This window comes from Pseudophryne corroboree, chromosome 7 (genome assembly GCF_028390025.1).
Source record: "Pseudophryne corroboree isolate aPseCor3 chromosome 7, aPseCor3.hap2, whole genome shotgun sequence".
Classification (NCBI taxonomy): Eukaryota; Metazoa; Chordata; class Amphibia; order Anura; family Myobatrachidae; genus Pseudophryne; species Pseudophryne corroboree.
Window position 1 is genome coordinate 38,613,100 of NC_086450.1, and position 23,553 is coordinate 38,636,652.

At 38.3% G+C, this 23,553-nt stretch overlaps 1 protein-coding gene across 4 annotated transcripts in view; it reads right to left on the reverse strand.

The window, feature by feature from the left end:
• The window catches only part of SATB2 (SATB homeobox 2), a 229,436-nt gene extending 209,309 nt beyond the window's left edge, over positions 1-20,127 (reverse strand). For all 4 annotated transcript variants that reach the window (XM_063933041.1, XM_063933039.1, XM_063933040.1 and 1 more), the window contains exons 1-2: positions 18,961-20,127; positions 17,487-17,708 (exon numbers count right to left, since the gene is read on the reverse strand). In XM_063933041.1, the coding sequence (XP_063789111.1) occupies positions 17,487-17,708; positions 18,961-19,018 (280 nt within the window). In that variant the 5' untranslated portion in view covers positions 19,019-20,127. The remainder of the gene's footprint in view (positions 1-17,486; positions 17,709-18,960) is intronic.
• Between the last annotated feature and the right edge of the window lie 3,426 nt (positions 20,128-23,553).

Below are 23,553 nucleotides of genomic sequence, written 5' to 3' on the forward strand. Positions count from 1 at the left end.
TAAATTGCTTTAAAGAAAATAAATGAAAGCTAGTTATATATTTTTTCGCCATGGGGTACGAGACCAGTGTTTATTACATTTCGGAACGGGGATTTTTGTAAAGCAATATAGTTATACTGAACTTTTAAGACTCTTCCAGATTTATTGGAGAATCCACTGCACTCTAAACAAAGTAACACAACTCATGTTCTTAACATTATTGTTTAAACCCTACAGCCCTCACTCTTACAGTAGTAAATATATATTTGGTGGTAGAAGAAAATGAACAACTACAGTAAATAACAATTTCAGAACACTGATTATAGCTTCAAATATATTGCTTTACAGTACGTATACAGTATCTCTTGACATTGGGCCTTATTCAGGTTTTTTAGCAAACCAAAAAAGTTAGTAATGTTAGCTAAGGGCCTAATTCAGACCTGATCGCAGCAGCAAACTTTTTCTCTAATACGCAAAACCATGCTACACTGTAGGTGGGGCAGATGTAACATGTGCAGAGAGATTTTGATTTGGGTGGGGTGTGTTCAAACTGAAATCTACATTGCAGTGTAGAAATTAAGCAGCCAGTATTTACCCTGCAGAGAAACAATATAACCCACCCAAATCTAACTCTCTCTGCACATGTTACATCTGCCCCACCTGCAGTGCACATGGGGGGTCATTCCGAGTTGATCGCTCGCTAGCAGTTTTTAGCAGCTGTACAAATGCTATGCCGCCGCCCACTGGGAGTGTATTTTAGCTTAGCAGAAGTGCGAACGAATGTATTTGTGTAGTTTCAGAGTAGCTCAAAACCTATTCAGCGCTTGCGATCACTTCAGCCTATTCAGTTCCGGATTTGACGTCACACACCCGCCCAGCGTTCGCCCAGCCACGCCTGCATTTTTTCTGGCATGCCTGCGTTTTCCCAAACACTCCCTTAAAACGGTCAGTTGCCACCCAGAAAGGCCCACTTCATGTCAATCACTCTGCGGCCAGCAGTGCGACTGAAATGCATCGCTAGACCCTGTGCAAAACTACATAATTTGTTGTGCCCGTACGTCGCGCGTGCTCATTGAGCCGCATACGCATGCGCAGAACTGCCATTTTCTATCCTGAACGCTGCGCTGCGAACAAATGCAGCTAGTGATCAACTCGGAATGACCGTCACGGTTTTGCCCAATTGCTAACTTTTTTGCTTTGCTAACAAACCTGAAAAACCCCCATTACCAAGGCGGTCAGGAAAGAAAGGAGATGATGAAAGTGTATGCCAATTGGCCATATCACTGGGGTTGTGGTATAAGCAGCACGGTTGGTGTGCTGGTTAGCATTACTGCCTTGCAGCACTGAGACCATACATTCAGTTTCTGACCAAGGGCCCTCATTCCGAGTTGTTCGCTCGCAAGCTGCTTTTAGCAGCTTTACACACACTAAGCCGCCGCCTACTGGGAGTGAATCTTAGCTTCTTAAAATTGCGAACGAAAGATTCGCAATATTGCGAAAAGATATCTCTGTGCAGTTTCTGAGTATCTCGAGACTTACTCTGCCAGTGCGATCAGTTCAGTGCTTGTCGTTCCTGGTTTGACGTCACAAACACACCCAGCGTTCGTCCAGACACTCCTCCGTTTCTCCAGCCACTCCCGCGTTTTTCCCAGAAACGGTAGCGTTTTTCCCCACACGCCCATAAAACGGCCTGTTTCCGCCCAGAAACACCCACTTCCTGTCAATCACATTACGATCACCAGAACGAAGAAAAAGCTGTGAGTAAAATTCCTAACTGCATAGCAAATTTACTTGGCGCTGTCGCAGTGCGAACATTGCGCATGCGCACTAAGCGGAAAATCGCTGCGATGCGATGAAATTTACCGAGCGAACAACTCGGAATGACCCCCAGGGTAACTATCTGTGTGGGGTTTGTATGTTCCAACCATGTTTTTGTGGCTTTGCTTCCATGCTCCTAAAAATGCTGGTAGATGATTGGCTTCTGACAAAAAATAAACCTAGTGTTATAGGGAATAGAGTGTAAGATCCACTGGGGCAGGAACTGAATTAAGTAAATATTAGGGCCACATAATATGTGTGCGCTACATAAATAGCTGTTAATAAAATAAATATGTGGAGCTTTGTAGTATATGATCGGTATAATTCTGGGACATGTTTATGCATAGAGAAGATAACCAAAGACGCAAGTGTCTTATTATGACCTTATTTGGGCATCACCGATAACGACATGGCTCAGACTGGACCATTACCAGGCACTGGGTGCATTTGTGACCACAGGCACTGCATTCTCTGGGAAACAGATACCGACACATGTGCACAACTTGCCAAAAACATTTCCCATACACCAGCATTGCAAAACATGTTTAACGGTATCTATAATGCATTTTTTTAGGCTAATCTTTTTCTGCAGAAATACAAAGGCACAAGTGTCAGCACTCTACGTGTTAGGTGAGTGCAGAATGCAGTAGTACAAAGGCACAAGTGTCAGCACTCTACGTGTTAGGTGAGTGCAGAATGCAGTAGTACAAAGGCACAAGTGTCAGCACTCTACGTGTTAGGTGAGTGCAGAATGCAGTAGTACAAAGGCGCAAGTGCCAGCACTCTACGTGTTAGGTGAGTGCAGAATGCAGTAGTACAAAGGCACAAGTGCCAGCACTCTACGTGTTAGGTGAGGGCAGAATGCAGTAGTACAAAGGCACAAGTGTCAGCACTCTACGTGTTAGGTGAGTGCAGAATGCAGTAGTACAAAGGCACAAGTGTCAGCACTCTACGTGTTAGGTGAGGGCAGAATGCAGTAGTACAAAGGCACAAGTGTCAGCACTCTACGTGTTAGGTGAGGGCAGAATGCAGTAGTACAAAGGCACAAGTGTCAGCACTCTACGTGTTAGGTGAGTGCAGAATGCAGTAGTACAAAGGCACAAGTGACAGCACTCTACGTGTTAGGTGAGTGCAGAATGCAGTAGTACAAAGGCACAAGTGTCAGCACTCTACGTGTTAGGTGAGTGCAGAATGCAGTAGTACAAAGGCACAAGTGTCAGCACTCTACGTGTTAGGTGAGTACAGAATGCAGTAGTACAAAGGCACAAGTGACAGCACTCTACGTGTTAGGTGAGTACAGAATGCAGTAGTACAAAGGCACAAGTGTCAGCACTCTATATGTAACAGTGCAGAATACATAGGGAGGACATAGTCAGCCTGCAAAGATGAAGGCCCTTTTTTGAAGGTGGGGACAGGGATACGTTAGGATTGCCCACTTTGATTGGCAGGATGGCTAGTTTGTATGTAGTTTCCATATAAACGAACCAAGCACCCAAGTTCATCTGTGGGCCTGTTCCACCGAATTACTGACCCTCTATTAGAGTAACGATCGATGTATAACTTGAGTGCACAGCCTTAGAGATGGGGGGATGGTCCTCAGGCAGTGGACCCCACCAGGAATTTCCCCTGTGGACACCTGTGGACCAGTCCAACTCCGGCAGTAGTACAAAGTCACCAGCACTCTACATGTTAGAAAAAAAGTATGGTGCATTAAAGATTTCCAGTTGTATTTACAATGAAATACAGAAAACTTCTAGAAAAACAGTGGCTTGTGTGACCTGTAATCATCGTAGAACTTAATTGATACTCTCAAAAACAAGTTTCCAAAAATAGGGATTCTACAGTCTAAAGTTAATTTCCCACAAATCAATTGGGAAGTTGTCAAACTGAGCAAATTAAAAAGTCAACTTTACAACGCCGAGCGTAAACAAGTAGGTGAATACAAAGATTTCTCACCCCCGCTGGACCGGGAATTTGCTTATGCATCAGTCTGACACAAAGTAATGAAAATTCAGGGAAAAATTCTCTTCAACTTGTTTTAAATTCGGTCTTTAGAACAACTGGTTTATAGACTGTAAGACAATATAAAAGGTGATTCTTCCATTTATGAACAAGTAACATTTACAAACATCACTTTTGTTCAAATTAAATTCGGCAAAGGGATGACAATTCCCTAAAATGTGCTTTTCTACGTTTTGCTAGAAGATTACCGATAACCCGATGCAAGCGGTTTCCTAACACTGTTCTTACAACTTCCAGTTTTAACAGCAACAGTCTTACAAATCAATATATAGGGCCCGTAGAGTCGTACAGTTATAAATCATTATTAGAGGGGCTCTGGTGAAACAATGCATTATATTCTATAGGGCTTATTTTCATTTGAACTTATTTTTGAACATATTTATATTTAAACAAATATAAATTAAAAAAACTCAAAATCCAATCACCACTCAACCTGATGTTTTATTCTTATTATTCCTGCTGTTAAAATAAATATAATTTCAGAGTTTTATTATTATTATTTTTAAGTGCTTTCAATTATTATTATTATTATTATTATTATTACTATTATATATTTAAAAATAAGATCATTATCTTATACAGTTATCAGAAATTAACCTTTGCCTTTTGTAATAGTATGTGTTCATCAAAATAAAACCAACTACAAAAAACATGAGTAATTAGAGGGTCAGTGGCTACCAAAAGATAAAAGACTTAATAATATTTACTACAATATTATATAATGTAATAATCACACGTTTGCACGTTACAGCCGCACGTTACCATGTAAATCTTAAAATATTATTCTTCTGCCGTGAAATACATATTAACATGTGTTTTGTGTTTTGGACTTTAAACATTGCTTTTATGCATTTTATTGAAATATCGGATGCACAAACTTGCGTCAACTACAGCAACGTTATAACGGAAGCTCTCATGGGACAGATCTGCACCAGTGCTAAAACTCTACGTCATATAGTGTTGATATTTTTCCACCTTAAAGGGACCTTTATTAAGCAGTAGATGTCACTTATATACAGCGACAGCAGCCATCTTGGAAAGGTCCCGTTCTTAATGAATTAATAGCTGCATTCTCATGTACATTGGCTCTGTACTCTGTGCTTTCTTATACTCTGTCAAACACAAGAAACTAGTTTGTAATACTTAAAGGCACTAAAGATAAAGTATTGGACAAAGAACAACCAAAACTAATATTTCTAATAGAGTAAAGGCCCGCATCCACTAGTGCGATATGACCAATTTTCATCCGATTCCGAACTTTCTGTTTGATGGATCGGATGAAAAGTTTCAAATCGCATGTCATTTTCCTCCGACTCCGATCCGAGGCGTGTTCCCGTGCTCCCCGAATCAGAGTCGCAGATCGTCATGGCTGCCATGATTATTTATCGCAATTGGAGGGAAAGGTGCACATCGGAATGCATCTGTACACACGGATGCGATTAATCAGATGTAAAAAAATCCCACTCAGTTGCAATCGTAATCGCAGGACTCCCGGGAAGTTGCCGTGAAGGTCGGGGGAAAATCGGATCCAACTTTCAGTTCAGATAAGTCTCACTAGTGGATGGGGGCCTTTACACAATGCGCCACCAAAGGGATTTTTAAGATAAAACAATATGGCTGCTACTGTCTGTAATTCAATTAGTTTAAAGAATCCTGCATCTGGAATGTAGAAAACAAGCTACAGATTTGTGCTTGGCATGACAGTGACGATGGAGAGAACTTCACATTAACTCTACATTAATCACTGACAGTAACTACTGTGCGTTCCAAGTTAAGGGCCATGATATTTTATTTATTAACGGTCATTTATATAGCGCACGCATAGTCCACAGCGTTTCACTGAGAATATATCAGTCATTCATATCAGTCCCTGTCCCACTGGAGCGTATACTCTATATTCCCTACCGCATGTACACACATCTATACGTTTCACGTTTAAATGCCCAAATGGGGTGACATCATCTGAGTTTCTGTGGGGTCCACTGCCTCCGTTTCAACACACGGAGGCTGGATGATCTTTTGCAAGCTTTGTGGCGTTGTATCTTCCCAGCCATTTATTGAAATCTGTCAGTTAGCGTCTAACAAAAATCTGCTAAAGTAAACTGACGGTTCTGACTGACAAAATGTAACATACCTACAGGAACATTGCGGAACGCCACCTGGAGCAAATCAACTTCACATTTTTACCATTCATTTTTTGGGGGTAATTTCTAAAGACAAATCTGAACTGTAAGTGTGACAACAATCTATCTATTCAGCGTGTAAATGTTCTGCAAATATTTTTATAGCAAGCAAATGTTTAACAAGTTTAACATTTTTTCCAATCCCAGGCACAGTAGCACAAAGAAACTGCAATGCTATTGTAATAATTAAAGTAAGCCAGGCTACGCCACGGTTTGAAAAAAAACCAACAACCAAAAAAAACAATATCGGTGAGCTATTTTCTATTTGCAATACAGCAAGGGTAACACAATATAATAAAAATGCAATTAATTCATTTGGATTTACAAGTTCTCATCAACAATTTCATAAATAGACATTTGCACTCATTAATCATCCGCCTTTATGCTGAATTCTTATGGAGTAAATTACCAGCCGAAAGACCTTGCCAATTCAAGTAAGCGAATATTACCCAGTAGGGATATAAAGCTGTCATCAACACAGCACTTTTGATTTTGCTAAATACTGCCGGGTTATTAGGACTGTTTAACCTGTCTGCTGCCAGAGACTCTACAGAGCTAGCAGCTAGGATCTTGCAGCTGCCAGGACATTTCAGCAGCAAAGGACATACTGTATATATATATATATATATATATATATAGTATTATTAACATGTTCTAAGTTGTCTTTTATTTACACAAAGATGAGTCATTGTGATATTGTTTTAATAGAAACAATTAACACTACATTTACACAGTGCAGCTTGGGGTGATAAGAGGAAATTTTATTTATATAAATATATATATATATATATATATATATATAATGTATTTATTTTATTTATTTGTTAATTTTTTATAAAAAAAGAAAGAAAGAATAAAATCAAAGTACTGAGCCTGTATTGGGAAGTCTCATCCAGGGCAGCCCTGCTTAGTAAAATTGTCTTTAGAGAGTAATGTTTTAACCCTCTTATATCCAGAACATATGGGAACGTAACAACGCTTGATGAGCAACATACTTCTTACAATTATTTCAGAAGCAAATTTGAAACTGAAGACTCCATTTAAGAACATTTAAAGTGACTCAAACCCTCTGGCGCAAGTCATTTGCAATAGCAACAAGAGAGGGGATTTAATACCAAAAACATTGTCAGGAAGACGATAGAGGACTTGCGAAAAAGTTACGATGTCTCTGGCAGAAAGTTATTAAAAGACAAAATATATATATATATATATATATATATATACATGCAGATGGGGCCACGGTTATCTTGACTAGTTTTCTGCGCCTAGACACAACATGGATTATTAACATAAACCCTTCATCTATTGTTCTCAGCTGCAATACAATACAGAGAACAATACAGCAGGGGATTAAGTCATTACAGCAGGGGATTAATACATGACAGCAGGGGATTAAGCCCGACTGCCCAGTCTCAGTTAATCCTATTAAAGGTCAAGATAAACATGAATCCATCTGTATATATATATATATATATATATATATATATACACACACACACACGATGCAGAATGGCAGCACTCAGAGTCTGTATACCAATGATAAAAATGTGTTTATTCCTTCTTCACCTGAAGGAGGAATAAACACATTTTTAACATCTCTATACAGACTCTGAGTGCTGCCATTCTGCATCGTGTGTATTTGAGTTGTCACCTCATGAAGTGCACTGGAGCATGATGTTACTCTGTAGCTAAGAAAGAGTGCCGGATAAGTCCTTATGTGTGTGTGTGTGTGTGTGTGTGTGTGTGTGTGTGTGTGTGTGTGTGTGTGTGTGTGTGTCTGTGTACCCATTAGTATAGGGACGCTGATCCTATATTATGCAGGTGTAGTAGGGTATGCCGGCGGCCGGGCATACCGACAACTGGGCGAGCGCAAATGAGCCCCTTGCGGGCTCGCTGCGGGCACGGTGGTGCGCTATGCACACCACGCTATCTATTTTTCCTCCAGGGGGGTCGTAGACCCCCAAGAGGGTGAAAAAGTGTCGGTAAGCCGGGTATCGGGATTCTGGCGCCGGTATACAGTGCGCCGGGATCCCAATAGCCGCTAACTGAAGACCACCCCCCATTACGGGCAGTTTCACCCATTAAACTGTAACTTAGCCAACAGGGCTTCATACACTGACACATACATACCATTCCGAGGCACTGTTATTAAGCACAATGTTACATGTCACAGGTATATCATTCATTGTCACAATATAAGACAACTCTTTCTGCAGCACCAGACAGGACAACACTGCAGCTGGATGTAAGGAGACACGAATCAAAACCCCAACTCAGGAACATTTTGCAGGATGGGGTCCTTAAAGGAAACAGTCTAAACTCTAAACCTTAACGTGCACCAATATATATATATTTTCACCTTAGATATAAACTATAAACATTTTTCATGTCTTTATTATGTAAGTCCTTAGTGTAATAAATGATAACACACATTTACTAAAAATAATAAAATTGTTATAGCGCAGTGATCCAAGTTAATACTCTCAGTGCACAGTGTAAGTACATCTGTTCTTTTTACCAAATCAGTTTTCTGAGTGTAAGTTGGGGTGTAAATTACTTCTACTTAAATGACGAGAAATGTCCCACCCACAGGCCGAACGCTCATCTCTCTCACCATACTTTATCATGGACTGTGGCGTTACAAGGCACTCAATTATATGACTATTCTTTCATCCCTAGATTGAAAAATTCTATTTATAAAATGAAAAACAAATTTGGAATTTTTGTCTGTCTGTCTGTCTGTTCATTCCGGCATCACGCAAAAACTACTAGATGAATTTGCATCAAGTTTTTACTATTGTATAGCTTAGTGACCTAGAAATATACTGAGGTATGTATGATCTAGATGTGACATCACGGAGAGGAGTAATAAAGGAAAAACCAGGGCGCTTGCCGCTTGAAAGTTGGTGTTCCGAACATGCTTCTGCGGAACTTGACTCCGCCCAAATTATGCAACGGAACCCAATTTAAGGTGACTGCTCCGCAGAGGAACCTAATTGAGGCAGAGACTCTAACAGGATGTGGTGCAGGTGAGACTGTCTTTATAACACATATACCCCTTATCCCCAACAATTGTCCTTTTCAATTCAAGCGCTATGTCGTTCAAGAAGTCGTAGGGGCAAACACTCAGGGCTGCAGGCGTATATCTCAGGACCAGCTGCTTCTCCCATGGGCAGCTATACGTGGCTTGCTCATGAGTTAGTAGCCCCAAGCATCTTTTTGTGTTAATCCCTGAAGGAAAAACTGCAAATATCATTCACAAACAAAATTTGTGATCAATCTCTACAATTTAAAACATACATCCCAATATTAGATGGCACTACTGTCTTTGTAAAATTTGTTCCGCTGAGCAATAACAGACATCCACAGGAGCGGAGCCGCTGGCAAATGCGAGTGTCATCCGCAGCATGTTTGAAACAGGCACAGGCTGGCTGGTGCCTGAAACCATCAGGAATCGCAACCAATGGTTGCGATGGTGATTCAAGACTGCATCCTCCGATGCAGAACTTGGAGCCTCGCTAATGCTAACAGGAGGCGTCTATCTCCTACAGAAGCCTCCTGCTGCATTTGAATTTTAATGACACGGATCTGCATCGCTGCTTCCTTGCGACTGTGCAATTCTATCCAATCATGAATCAGGCACTACGTGCAGACATATAAAAGCGCCGGCTTGCCATTCCCCATCTCTCACCAGGGCCCAGCAAATGATAAGTATAATTGCTCATTTCTCTACAACGGGCGGTACAGTAATTACCATTTGCACTGCTTTTAAATTATATGTATAACTACCGTAAATTCTTGAGCAATATTATTCTTGATCAACCATTACACCACCTCCCCAAACCAAGCATGAATATACACAAATTATACATGTTTCAGGCGTCCTGGAAGCCGTCTCTTCTTTTATTAATAATATTTATGACAAATGTATATGTTGAAATGTATTGCTCATTGTTTTTTTTTTCTCCACTACAAAATTACTTTTTATGTTTAATTTGGCAAATATGCATCTTCTTCTGGTCAAGCACTTGAAACAATATACTTTACTTTAAAAAAAATACATATTTTTTGTTTTGAAAATGTGGGTCTACAGTATGAAATAATGTTGATAGATATATGGTATAATTCAAAGAACAAAGCCTCTGTATTAAAACAAAGGAAATGTGTGATGGTGGGATATAAAAGCAAAGTGATGTTAAAAATAAACAAGTAAAGGTATAATAAGTAAAGCTATAGTATTAGTAAGTGAAGGTGCGACAAGTAAAAAGGTGCTATAAGCAAAGATATAATAAATAAAGGTGCTATAAGAAAAGATGTAATTAGTAAAGGTGCAATAAGTAAAAGTGCGTCAGGTAAAGGTGTAATAAGTGAAGGTACACTAAGTAAAAGTGCGGCAAGTTAAGGTGTAATAAGTGAAAGTGTTGCACGTGAAGGTGCTATAAGAAAACGTAATGTAGGTAAAGGTGCTATACGTAAAGGTATAATAAATGTACTATAAGTAAATATACAGTAAGCAAAGGTGCTATTAGTAAAGTACAAGTTCAGTAAGTAAAGGTGCAGTAAGCAAAGGTGCAATAACTAAAGGTGCAATAAGAAAGGTGTGGCATGTAAAGGTGCAATAAGTTATAACACAGCAAGTAAAGGTGCAATAAGTAAAGGTGCTATAAGTAAAGATACAATAAGTAAAGGTGCTACATGTAAAGTTAGAACAAGAAAGGTACTATAAGTAAAGATACAATAAGTAATAGTATTGTAAGTAAAGGTGCTATAAGTGAAGGTACAATAAGTAAAAGTACAATAAGTAAAGGTAATATAAGTAAAGGAAGAACAAGAAAGGTACAGTAAGTAATGATAAAATACGTAAAGGTAATGTAAGTAAAGGTGCTATAAGTAAAAGTACTGTAAGTAAAGGTGCAGTAAGTAAAAGTACAATAAGTAAAGGTAATGTAAGTAAAGGTGCTATAAGTAAAAGTACTGTAAGTAAAGGTACAGCAAGTTCACATGCAATAAGTAAAGTTGGAATAAATTACGCTGCCACAAGGTGCAGTAAGTAAAGGTATGACGAGTAAAGATTAATAACTAAATAAATATAATAAAGTATAAGCATTATTAAAGCTGTCTTGTTTTTATGAGTAGTTATATAGGCAGACAGTACAGCGGAACCACATATTTATATGTCACCTAGAGAACAGTACTACTTTCCCAGCGAGGACTGGTGACATTGGGAACAATTTCTCTGTACCGCGATCCAGAGTGACAGTTGGAACATGACATACTGTAGTCCTGGATCTGTTTCCCCACATATAAATAAATGGCAAAAATAAACACGTCTGTAAAATATACTCATATAACAAACTAAAATTATTGACATGAAGACAGAAAATCCTAATCTGCGTTTCACAATCCTCTACTTGCTGCCAGTTTATGTGCCACAATCATATTGGACACGCGTATAAGAGGCACGTGTGATCTTCATATAAGAGGTCTATAGGGATGAGTGGCAGTAGCTAAGGAATCCCACCCCATAAATAATTCATTTCACATCATTCAGTTGGGAGTATTTTTCATCACCTGATATATACATGCTTTTCTGGGGGGTTTTATGGTATTGCCAATCTACTGCCAACAAGGAGGACTACAGGAACCAGACAAAGCAGAGTTACAGCATCATCATCATCATCATTATCTGTATACCGTATGATGTAACATGACGTAGAATTCACAACATATATACACACACAAAATAGCAGCAACAACCCAAGAGAAGCAATATCACACGCACAAGCCACAGATCTCGCGAGACGCGCCAATAATAATTATCATTGAGTGACCTGGGAATATATTTGCTGCAAATGTAAATATTCATAAGTACACATATTTATATACATACACTATTATTTCTTGTGCTGATATATATATATATATATATATATATTATTATTTTTTCTTTTGGTCTGTTTAAAAAAAACACACAATATTTTACATTTTGTAAAGCTTTGGTTTATAGTACGTGAAGTGAGACTCAGAACTTACAAAAAAATAAAGCAAAACCATTATAACCATTATGTGTACGAATAAAAGGATTATGCATATTATGGTCCGGGCAAAAAGGTAAAATTCTTGCAGTTATGCCATGATGACGGATACTCAGCTAAGGATTGATAAAGATATAACAGTATTCTATGGAATACATGAGTCTTAGGTTCCTTTAAGCGCTTTAGCGAAAACATCTTTTAATGAACTGCAAATCTGTAATGGAAATAAGATTTATGCTATCAGTACTAGAAGCCTATCCCAAAATCCTGCTATTACTGGAGGATAAGGAGCTGGGTTAGTGGGTAAGAGCCCTGACTGCTAGACAATGTAATGACTGCAAGATTGTCAAGATGCCAGCTGTAGAGTGGTATTACACTGAACACTATACGATTAGGGAGAAAACGTTATACCTGGGATTATACTGTGCGGACGTCTCTTGTTAGCTGTAGAGCTAAATAAATACATTATCACAGCTACCTGGCCAAGTACAGTATCATAAATGTTAAATGCACAGGGGTGTATAATTAATAATTCCGGTGGAGGTACATCTTGGGCAAAACCAACCAGTTTACACATTTATTGGTAAATATATAACTCGGAATATTGACATCATTGCAGGTAAAATAACTTGCACGCCAGTTGTACAGATATCTATAACAGATCATCCAGATAGACAGAAAATCTACTGAAAGGGGCTGTAAATTAGCCATTGCATGTGCCCAGTGAGAACCTCAGGCACAATTCTACTCTCTTTCCAGAAAGTATTAGACAGCAGAAGTGCATTTTAAAGCAATTCGTGATCTGATGCCTCTAAAAATCCACCATGTCCCAACAGGCTAGACAACCTGCTGTAAATACCTTTAAACACGCATTATTTGGAATTTATGTTTTAGGCAGTCAACTTTTTTCTTCTTTCATTCAGCAAAGGCTTTATTCTTGGCTGACCAACAGCGGTCTCCGAAACAAGCCAGACTTATCCCATAAACAGGAGAAAGGAATCTAGAACATACATCAGCTTTAGGCAGAGAGCACGCGGCGTGTTAAAGAGGCAGCGAGCAGGATGGAGCAGTCTGTCTGGTGGTTTATAATCGTGTCCAGGTTGTGGCTGGACTTCTGCAGAACCAAAATACACAACCTCGCCGTTAGACCACTCAGCAAAAGGAGTTAAAGTCCACTGCACTTTAACACATGAATATTTCACCCAGAATAATCAGTACAGGGCACTGTTGTGAATTTGGGAGCTTCCGCTGCTTTTTCTGAGGTCTGTCATCCAAAAAAGTGTCCAAAGATGAAATAAGTTCCAATACCATACATTAACTTATAGCATGGCTTGGGAATCCGACACCCTTCTGTCGCTCACCTTTAGACACTAAGGCGTGAAAATACCCATAAACCATTATTGATGACCAGCTAGTCAGTAAGTACTTTCAGCTAGCCGTAGATTGAGTATGGAGAATGGGGCACCTAGGAGAAGGCTGAAAGAGATGCTGAAACCTCTCACTTTGTAACGAACACACTATGCAAATATACGCTAAGTAGATTTCCAATGGGGGGTTGGGTGGGGGGGATCTTGCTATCGAATATAATTTTGTATTTGAAAGTCATTTGATCAAAAGAACATAAACATACACCATAAGTGCAACAACTGCACTTCACAAAAAGTTTGGTTTTAGCCGAGTCTGTAGACCTTTAGGTACTATGTCTTCCATGTTAGTCAAATAAAGCAAGCCACACTATCTAGGCAAGCACATACGTTCCGTACCTTTCCAAACACAAAATAGGGGACCTCTAAAACCTAGCCATGCTGTACGTCAAGCCACAGTCTTCATAGCTGGGCTAGAAAATATATTTATTTCATTAATGAATCATTTATAAAATAATTGGCAATAATTGCTTTAAATTGCTAAACGATGAAAATATTGTAATCAATTTCATTTTTTTTCTGAATATAAGAGAGTTTAGGGGAATGTAGATCGCACTCTTGAGACAACGCGAACAATCGCATATGTATATAATAATACCCCAGATCAGATTCAGCAGAAGAAGCTTGTCTGCTGATGATCATTACAAAATTTAAATTGAATGAAAATTATTTCGGTTACTTTCGCTAAAAGCTTTTGGTCTGTAATCAAACAAGTAAATCAATTATCAAATAACAACATTAAATTATCAAAGATGTCCGACCCTAACTGCTTTAGGATTGAGTATCCTTCTCACGTAATTAAATATGTATTTCTGTTTATATAGATGTCTGAGAAGCAGACTTCAAAACCAAGAAAAATGCGTGACGGAAAATGGAATGCAGGTTATATTTATAAATAATTCAAATATTACCTCCTACTGTGGTTCTCTCCAAACTATGTGATAAGTAATGATAGAATATTTAGGGTTGTATGCATATTAAAGAGACTGGCCCCAATTTTCCCCTACACAACATATAAATAGTGTTTCAGATAGCATAGGTTAGTCATGGAAAGAATTGTGGTAGCATTTTGCAAAGGGACAATACTGTATCCCAACAGAAAAAACATAGTAACATTGCCTATTGTATTTCTACCTTTGTTGAAAGGAACTTTGCATCCACTTCGCAAAGTGGGATTCGGCCTACACTCCTGTTTATCTGGATATACACATAAAGAACAGTAGCCAAATGTATTCTGGTAATTAGGGTGTTAAAGGTAATAAGAATTTTCAGTGTCCAGGACCACTTCTTAGCAAACCAGAGCTTCAAAGTAACCCGAATGTATAATAATGACTAAAATGCTGTATTGTAAGAAAAAGACGTAATGATGTAGAAACTGAGAATAATAATAATAATAATAATTATATATATGTATGTATATATATATATATAAAAGATAGATAGATAGATAGATAGATAGATAGATAGATAGATAGATAGATAGATAGATAGATAGATAGATAGATAGACATGACAAATACACACACATACATACACACATACACACACACATATATATATACATATATATATATATATATATATATATAAACTACATATACACAAACATATATATATATATATAAAATGCTAAATCTCTCTCTCTCTCTCTCTCTCTCTCTCTCTCTATATATATATATATATATATTTATTTTTTTTATTTTTGTTTTGTTATGTTTCCTCTATTCTTTATTTTAAGAAAACCGATCTACATATATTTGATGAATCATTTTTATAACATATATATTAAACATAAACATGTTTTGCATTCCCTAACATGAAACCTCCACCTAGAACTGTGACAGACTGGATGAGTTTCCCCTCTCTACTTATTTTTCGCTGAACCCAAAAAATAAAAATGGTTTCTGGACAGAGTCTAAGATTTCCTGCTTTAACCCCTCGCGCGCCGCCTCTGCAAGCACACGACAGGATTGCAGCCATCGCAGGGAGCAGCACAATCACAGCACAAAGTGTGGTCTGTCTGCAGATTTGTGACGTTAATTAGAAAACTAAACACTATCGGCCAGACGAATCTATACAAGATTTTCAAATGATTAAAGGGCAACGGTCAGAGGGAGCACAAGGGGTCATTCGTATTAGCCGAGCCACATGGCACAATCCAGGATGTCTGCGAGGCGGGCAGAGGACTGACTCTGAGCAGTATTATCCTAAATATCACGTCTCCTGGCACCAGGGATATTTACACGCCTCCTCCTCTTTTTCAAGGCGGCAGTTGGGGTTCTGCTCTGTACACCAAGCTCTGTGTAAAAGTATTACTGAGACTGACGACACATTTCTCAATGACCCTGGCAGCAGACTAACCCACCAGAGTGGTGCAAAAGGCAGAGATCACTATCTGCTTATTTACATGTATTGATACATCAGCGTGTTTTTTAAGTAGGAATACGTACACAATAAATGTACATATCCGGGTACATAGGGTACAGCAATAATAATTATATTAATAAATACAAGCACTGAGTGTGAATGAGACTTGTAGAGGAAACCACTAAAAATATAAGTATTATTATTATTATTATTATTATTAATAATAATAATAATAATTATTATTATTATTATTATTATTATTAATAATAATAATAATAATAATAATAATAATTATTATTATTATTATTATTATTATTAAGACAGTGTAGTAATAAATATTCTGTGGTGGCAAATACTTGGGGAGATTACAAACAATGAGACTGTTAATTATAGACTGCTGCAAACAGTTGAAAGGACCGATATATATAAATATATATTTATATATATATATATATATATATATATATATATAAATGAATATATATATACACATACATATATATATGCATATAAATATATATATACCCACACCCACACCTTAATAATATGTATATATATATATATATATATACACACACACATACATATATATCTATATCTATATCTATATATATACTGCGCACAGGGCTCAATATTCTGATATAAATATTTCTACTGCAGTATTACTGTTATGTCATTCCATACATTGTGCAAAAAAAAATTAAGAGCCGAAAGCCTTTTTTTTTCCCAAAAAGCTACTTAACTCAGTACATTGCACCACATTTCCTATATTTCCAAGCATGATAAAAGATCATCACAGACATCGACAATGAATTCTGACTTCAGAAAATCCACAAAAGCTATTTTTTTGTTTAACGCGTGATCTGCCAGAATAACGTATTGCAGAAAACAAACGTATACATTGCAGGGATAGTATAAGAAATGTTCCAGGCCGTGCAGGAAACTGCTGTATATTCTGCACCAAGCACCGGAGCCGCGTGAGGCTCTTTTCTACAAACGTCCTCTTATTAAGTGATAATTGCACCGTATGGTTTTAGTGAGGGCTGATTTCATTTGCTTCACTGCATAAACAGATTTTATGTTGAATATACCCAGCGCCCGGCTCTTCATCTTAATTACACGTGTACAAAATAGAATACGGGGTCATTTGTGGCACACTCCAAGGCATTTGTCAAGTGCGTACTAGGAACACGTACACAGATATAAAAGCCTCAACTTGTGGTACACATTTGCAAATGTCCTATCAGCAGCTAATGCAAATCCATCAGGTTACTACCAGACTTTATAACATTATACTCTCCTACACAAGGCACAGCCTCGTAACCAAGTCCTTGTACCATGGTCCTATTACCGAGTGCCCAGGTAAGTAGGGCTAGCAAGGATTACTCAGCTGCAGGCTGTCGAGGAATAGCTAGAAACATTTACATCACAGTGACACAGGACTGCCAACAACTCAACTGAAAGTGGCACCCTGCCCACAACATGCCAACCCCCGGGTCACACCGCTCTTCCATCTACAACAAAGAACATGAGGCTATAACAGGCTGACACTAACTTCCTGTAATGCTACACCAAGCACAAATGCCACAGTCAGGCTGAACCCTGACACACCATGCCACCGTACTGTTGTGTATACATTAAAGGTACTGCTTCATTACCTCCCACGGATTTGCTGAGTGAGCCATTCGGGCGTCCCCTGGCTCCTAGTGGACTACCGTTCTGCTCCAATCTGGCCACTTTGATTGGAGGAGGACTTTTAGCATCTGGACTGTTGCTCCTCCGGTCCGGACTGTCCCTTAGGCTGGGACTTTCGCTTCTCATGTCCATACTGTTCTGGTTTGGGGACAGGGCTCTCCCTGGCAGATCGCAATAATAAGGATCTGTAGGCAGGAGGGAGAAAAGAAATGAGAACATGGAGAGGACTTATAAATAAATAAATATAGAAATAAGTAAAGAAATGTGTGTATATATATATATATATATATATATATATATATATATATACACTGTGTTCTGGGTTATAGAAAGACAAAATAAAGCACTCAACCACTGGGTCTAAATCTTGCTGGCGTGACACGCTTGCACAAAGTTAAAAAAAGAACAACAACAAAACAAAGTGCTATAATGATAAAATAACATAATGGCAAATCTCTCGTTCCCCAATCAATTAGCTCTAACTAAATTAAGTGTGTGTTTAGGTGTGGACTTGACAAAATAATACCCTTATCTTATTTAGAAGTGCTACAATGTAAGCTTGCTGATATATATGATAAATACTGTCTGTAATCAATTAGAAATACATATACATATATTCAAACTTCTCAAACATATATACATATATATATATACTTGCAAATAAATATATATATATATATATATATATACATAAACATACACATATATATATATTCACATGCACACCTATATGTATACACACGCACGAAAATATATATAGATATTTATACATATTAATATATATATATATATAAAAACATACATATGCATATATATATATATATACACACACACACACCTATATATATATATAAACACACACACCTATATGTATATATATATATATATATATATATATATATACTTTTGTCCGAAAGACACGTGTCAAGGCTTTTAGGGCCTGAGCGATATCAGTGCATTTGCACAATGACAGAGACACACTTACTAGGTACTACGACTTACTCGTATACTGCGGGATCTTCTGAAAATAGGTGAATTTTGATAAGTGTATACAGCAAACCCCTATGCCAAAAGTGAGCAGTATCTATTCATGCAGTGCCCCTGCCCCTGGCTCTCCTGCAGCGTGGCGTGCAGTGCACAGGGCACTCACAAATGCTCTAAAGTTATAGAAAAGAAACTGCCATAAACTTTAAGAGCTGACTTTGAAGCAGTAAAAATGTATATATTTAAACACACACACACACACACACACACACACACACACACACACACACACACACACACACTGCCATAATAACCCTGTGTGCACAAGGAGGGAGCCTAAACAATGCACGCTGCACAACAACTACAACCACAAACGAGCACAAATGTCATAAAATAAAGTAAAAGTGATAAACATCTGACAAGATAAAAGTTCTTGCTGGGGAGTCTACTTACTGCTTAAAGTCTGTCTGTAGCTTGCCTGCGATGGGCTGAAGCTCTGCCCATGGATCATAAGTAAAGACTCCAGGTTTATAAATTTGTGTTCACTGTTTTTTTTTATTTTTAAGTTTTTAATTTTCCTTTTTTTTGTTGTTGTGTGCTGTCTCCCCAGTCCGCAGGGCTGCTGGCTGCTTCCTTATTGTCCTCTGGAAGGTGGTGATCAGAGAGGAGAGAGGTTCCCACAATCTTCCTGCTTCCAGCCTGTCCTGGGATCAGAGGCAGCAGCTCCTCACACCTTGGACAAGAAGCAATGCAGTGAGGAACAGAGACAGACTGACACCATTCACTGTAAGAAGTCCCTTCAGGAGGCAGCAAGAAGCAACAACCCAGAAAAATAAAAAAGAAAGAAAAAATCCCTATGTGCCAGATCCAGTCTCTCTCTATCCTGCCAGCTACACAGTGACTGGCACCAGGCACACAGACAGCACTGCTGGTTATTAGTTATGCTGAGACAAGTCCTGTTTGGGGCTGTCCTCCTTGTTCTCCTGATCCCAGCTCTCTGTGTGTCTCTGACTTACACACCCCCATGCAGACCTGATCTCATGCAAGCAATGAATGCATGCAGCTATCAGACAGCACAGGGACTGAGACAGAGAGGATCTGATTCAGATATGGGGAGGGGAGGATCAGTACACAGGAAGGACTGCAGGAGGAGGGAGAGGGACAGACAGAGGGACCTGCACTTGTGCTGCTGCTGCATGGTGCAATGTAACACTCCAGGAGAGGGGTGTCAGCCAGAGCCCCTGGATGGGGTCAGTCTCCAGGAGAGGGGTGTCAGCCAGAGCCCCTGGATGGGGTCAGTCTCCAGGAGAGGGGTGTCAGCCAGAGCCCCTGGATGGGGTCAGTCTCCAGGAGAGGGGTGTCAGCCAGAGCCCCTGGATGGGGTCAGTCTCCAGGAGAGGGGTGTCAGCCAGAGCCCCTGGATGGGGTCAGTCTCCAGGAGAGGGGTGTCAGGGCTGGCAGTGTGCAGCAGGCTACTACAGGACACAGAGCCCCCTGGATGATGCTGTTATTGCTGGGTGCTGCTGATGGCTGCTGAGCGAAGGTTTGCCACTTACTGTGGGTGACGGAGGAGCCTGTGCCCGGTGCCCTGCTCGTGTGGGGCCGGAAGAGTGACGCCAGGGAGAGATCACGCGTGGACTGTCCGAGCTGGTGCCACACTACCGCCGCGGGACGATACATTGTATCATTCAGTATAGACAGCTGTGCTGTTACTCACCTGCGGAGTCCTGGCTGTGTTACACTCGTGTATCTGTTATATACTGTCTCTCTTATACAGCTATATACTGCCTGTCTTATATAGTACCTTCCTTATATACTGTCTCTTATATACTGTCTCTCTTATACAGCTATATACTGCCTCTCTTATATAGTACCTTCCTTATATACCGTCTCTTATATACTGTATCTCTTATACAGTTATATACTGCCTCTCTTATATATTACCTTCCTTATATACTGTCTCTCTTATACAGCTATATACTGTCTCTCTTATATATTACTTTCCTTATATACCGTCTCTTATATACTGTCTCTCTTATACAGCTATATACTGCCTCTCTTATATATTACCTTCCTTATATACCGTCTCTCTTATATACTGTCTCTCTTATACAGCTATATACTGCCTCTCTTATATAGTACCTTCCTTATATACCGTCTCTTATATACTGTCTCTCTTATACAGCTATATACTGCCTCTCTTATATATTACCTTCCTTATATACCGTCTCTCTTATATACTGTCTCTCTTATACAGCTATATACTGCCTCTCTTATATATACCGTCTCTCTTATATACTGTCTCACTTATACAGCTATATACTGCCTCTCTTATACAGTACCTTCCTTATATACCGTCTCTCTTATATACTGTCTCTCTTATACAGCTATATACTGTCTCTCTTATATATTACCTTCCTTATATACCGTCTCTTTTATATACTGTCTCTCTTATACAGCTATATACTGCCTCTCTTATATATTACCTTCCTTATATACCGTCTCTCTTATATACTGTCTCTCATACAGTTATATACTGCCTCTCTTATATATTACCTTCCTTATATACCGTCTCTCTTATATACTGGCTCTCATACAGTTATATACTGCCTCTCTTATATATTACCTTCATTATATACCGTCTCTCTTATATACTGGCTCTCTTATACAGTTATATACTGCCTCTCTTATATATTACCTTCCTTATATACCGTCTCTCTTATATACTGTTTCTCATACAGCTATATTCTGCCTCTCTTATATATTACCTTCCTTATATACCGTCTCTCTTATATACTGTCTCTCATACAGCTATATACTGCCTCTCTTATATATTACCTTCCTTATATACCATCTCTCTTATATACTGGCCCTCATACAGTTATATACTGCCTCCTAGACAGTTTCTCATATATTATTATTATTATTATTACATTTTATTTATAAGGCGCCACAAGTGTTTTGCAGCGCCGTACAAAGGACAGTACAGGGAGACAAAACTTAGCTTTACAGTAAATAAATAACAAATAAATACCATCTCTCTTACTTATTACCTTTCTTTTATGCCATCTCTTATATACTGTCTCTCTTATAGTTATATACTGCTTCTATGTCTCTCTTATATACCGTCTCTCTTATATACCATCTCTCTTATACAGTTATATACTGCTTCTATATCTCTCTTATAGTTATATACTGCTTCTATGTCTCTCTTATATACCGTCTCTCTTATACAGTTATATACTGCTTCTATGTCTCTCTTATATAACGTCTCTCTTATATACCGTCTCTCTATATACGGTATATAAGAGAGACGTTATATATACTGCTTCTATGTCTCTCTTATATACTGTCTCTCTTATATACCGTCTCTCTTATACTTACACACTGCCTCTTATATACTGTCTCTGTTATACTTATACACTGCCTCTTATATACTGTCTCTGTTATACTTAAACACTGCCTCTTATATACTGTTTCTGCTATACTTATACACTGCCTCTTATATACTGTCTCTGTTATACTTATACACTGCCTCTTATATACTGTCTCTGTTATACTTATACACTGCCTCTTATATACTGTCTCTGTTATACTTACACACTGCCTCTTATATACTGTCTCTGTTATATATTCGCTCTTATACTTTCTCTCTTATAGATTGTCTCTGTTATATACTGTCTCTCTTATATATTACCTTTCTAATATACTGTCTCTCTTATATATTGCCTTTTGTTATATACTGTGTGTTTTATATTGCCTCTCTTATATCCTGTCTCTCTTATACACTGTCCCTTATATACTATCTCTGTTAGATACCATTTCTATTATATACTCTCTTATATATTGTCTCTAGTATAACGTCTCTGTAATATACAGTGTCTCTTATATACTGTCTCTGTTATACTGTCTTCTACTATCTCTCTTATACTGTCCCTGTAACATGTCTCTGATACTGTCTCACAGTCTCTCTTATACTGTATCTGTGTCTATTAGACTTCTGTCTCATACTGTCTGTCTCTATTATAAACTGTCTTTTATACTGTCTCATGTATACTCTCTTTAGTATATTGTCTGTCTCTATTATATACTGTCTTTTATACTGTCTCATGTATACTCTCTTTAGTATATTGTCTGTCTCTATTATATACTATCTTTTATACTGTCTCATGTATACTCTCTTTAGTATACTGTTATATCTGTTGTATTGTCTCTGTTATACTTATGCTGTTTTGTGCTTCTGTTGTTGTTATTATTATTATTATTATTATTATTAATAATAATAATAATGTGGGAGATGATGAGTGCTAGCAGTAGTAATGGAATGATACATGATGGGAGGGTATCTGACAATGAGCCCTGCTCTGTGACTGACAGGAGTTTGCACCAGGCTATATAAAACCTTGCACCACATACAGATATCTGACGCACTGTACAGTCCCTCATGGACATAACATTATATCTTGTTAATATGATAATTACACCTACATCCCCTCCCCCCCCACCCTTCCCCCGTGACCCAATAGCAGATCCCAAAGAGATAACTAAAGGGCATGACGTCACTGGGGTTACTTGTGTCTTACATAGGCTGCAGGTGATGGGCTGTAGTGCTTTTTGTTATTATTAAATTGTGTTTCAGCTTTATGACTGTGTGACTCTATATACTCCCGTGAGTGTGTGTGTATGTATGTATATATATATATATATATATACACACGTATTATATATGCATATATATATATATATATATATATATATATATAAACACACACATATATGTGTGTATATCTATATGTATATATATATATATTTTATATATAAGTATACACACACTCACATATGTATTTTGAGCTATAGACACACAGACACAAAACTGAGACATATACACACTATATATACACACTCAGAGGGAAGTTACAGAGATCTGACATCATATAATGTATAGTGGCACTCACACTGTATTACACCTATGGAGTGTTGGTACCAGGGTATACAGTGCTTGCAGCCTGCATATGGAGGTGTGTATGCTATATACAGGGTGTACAA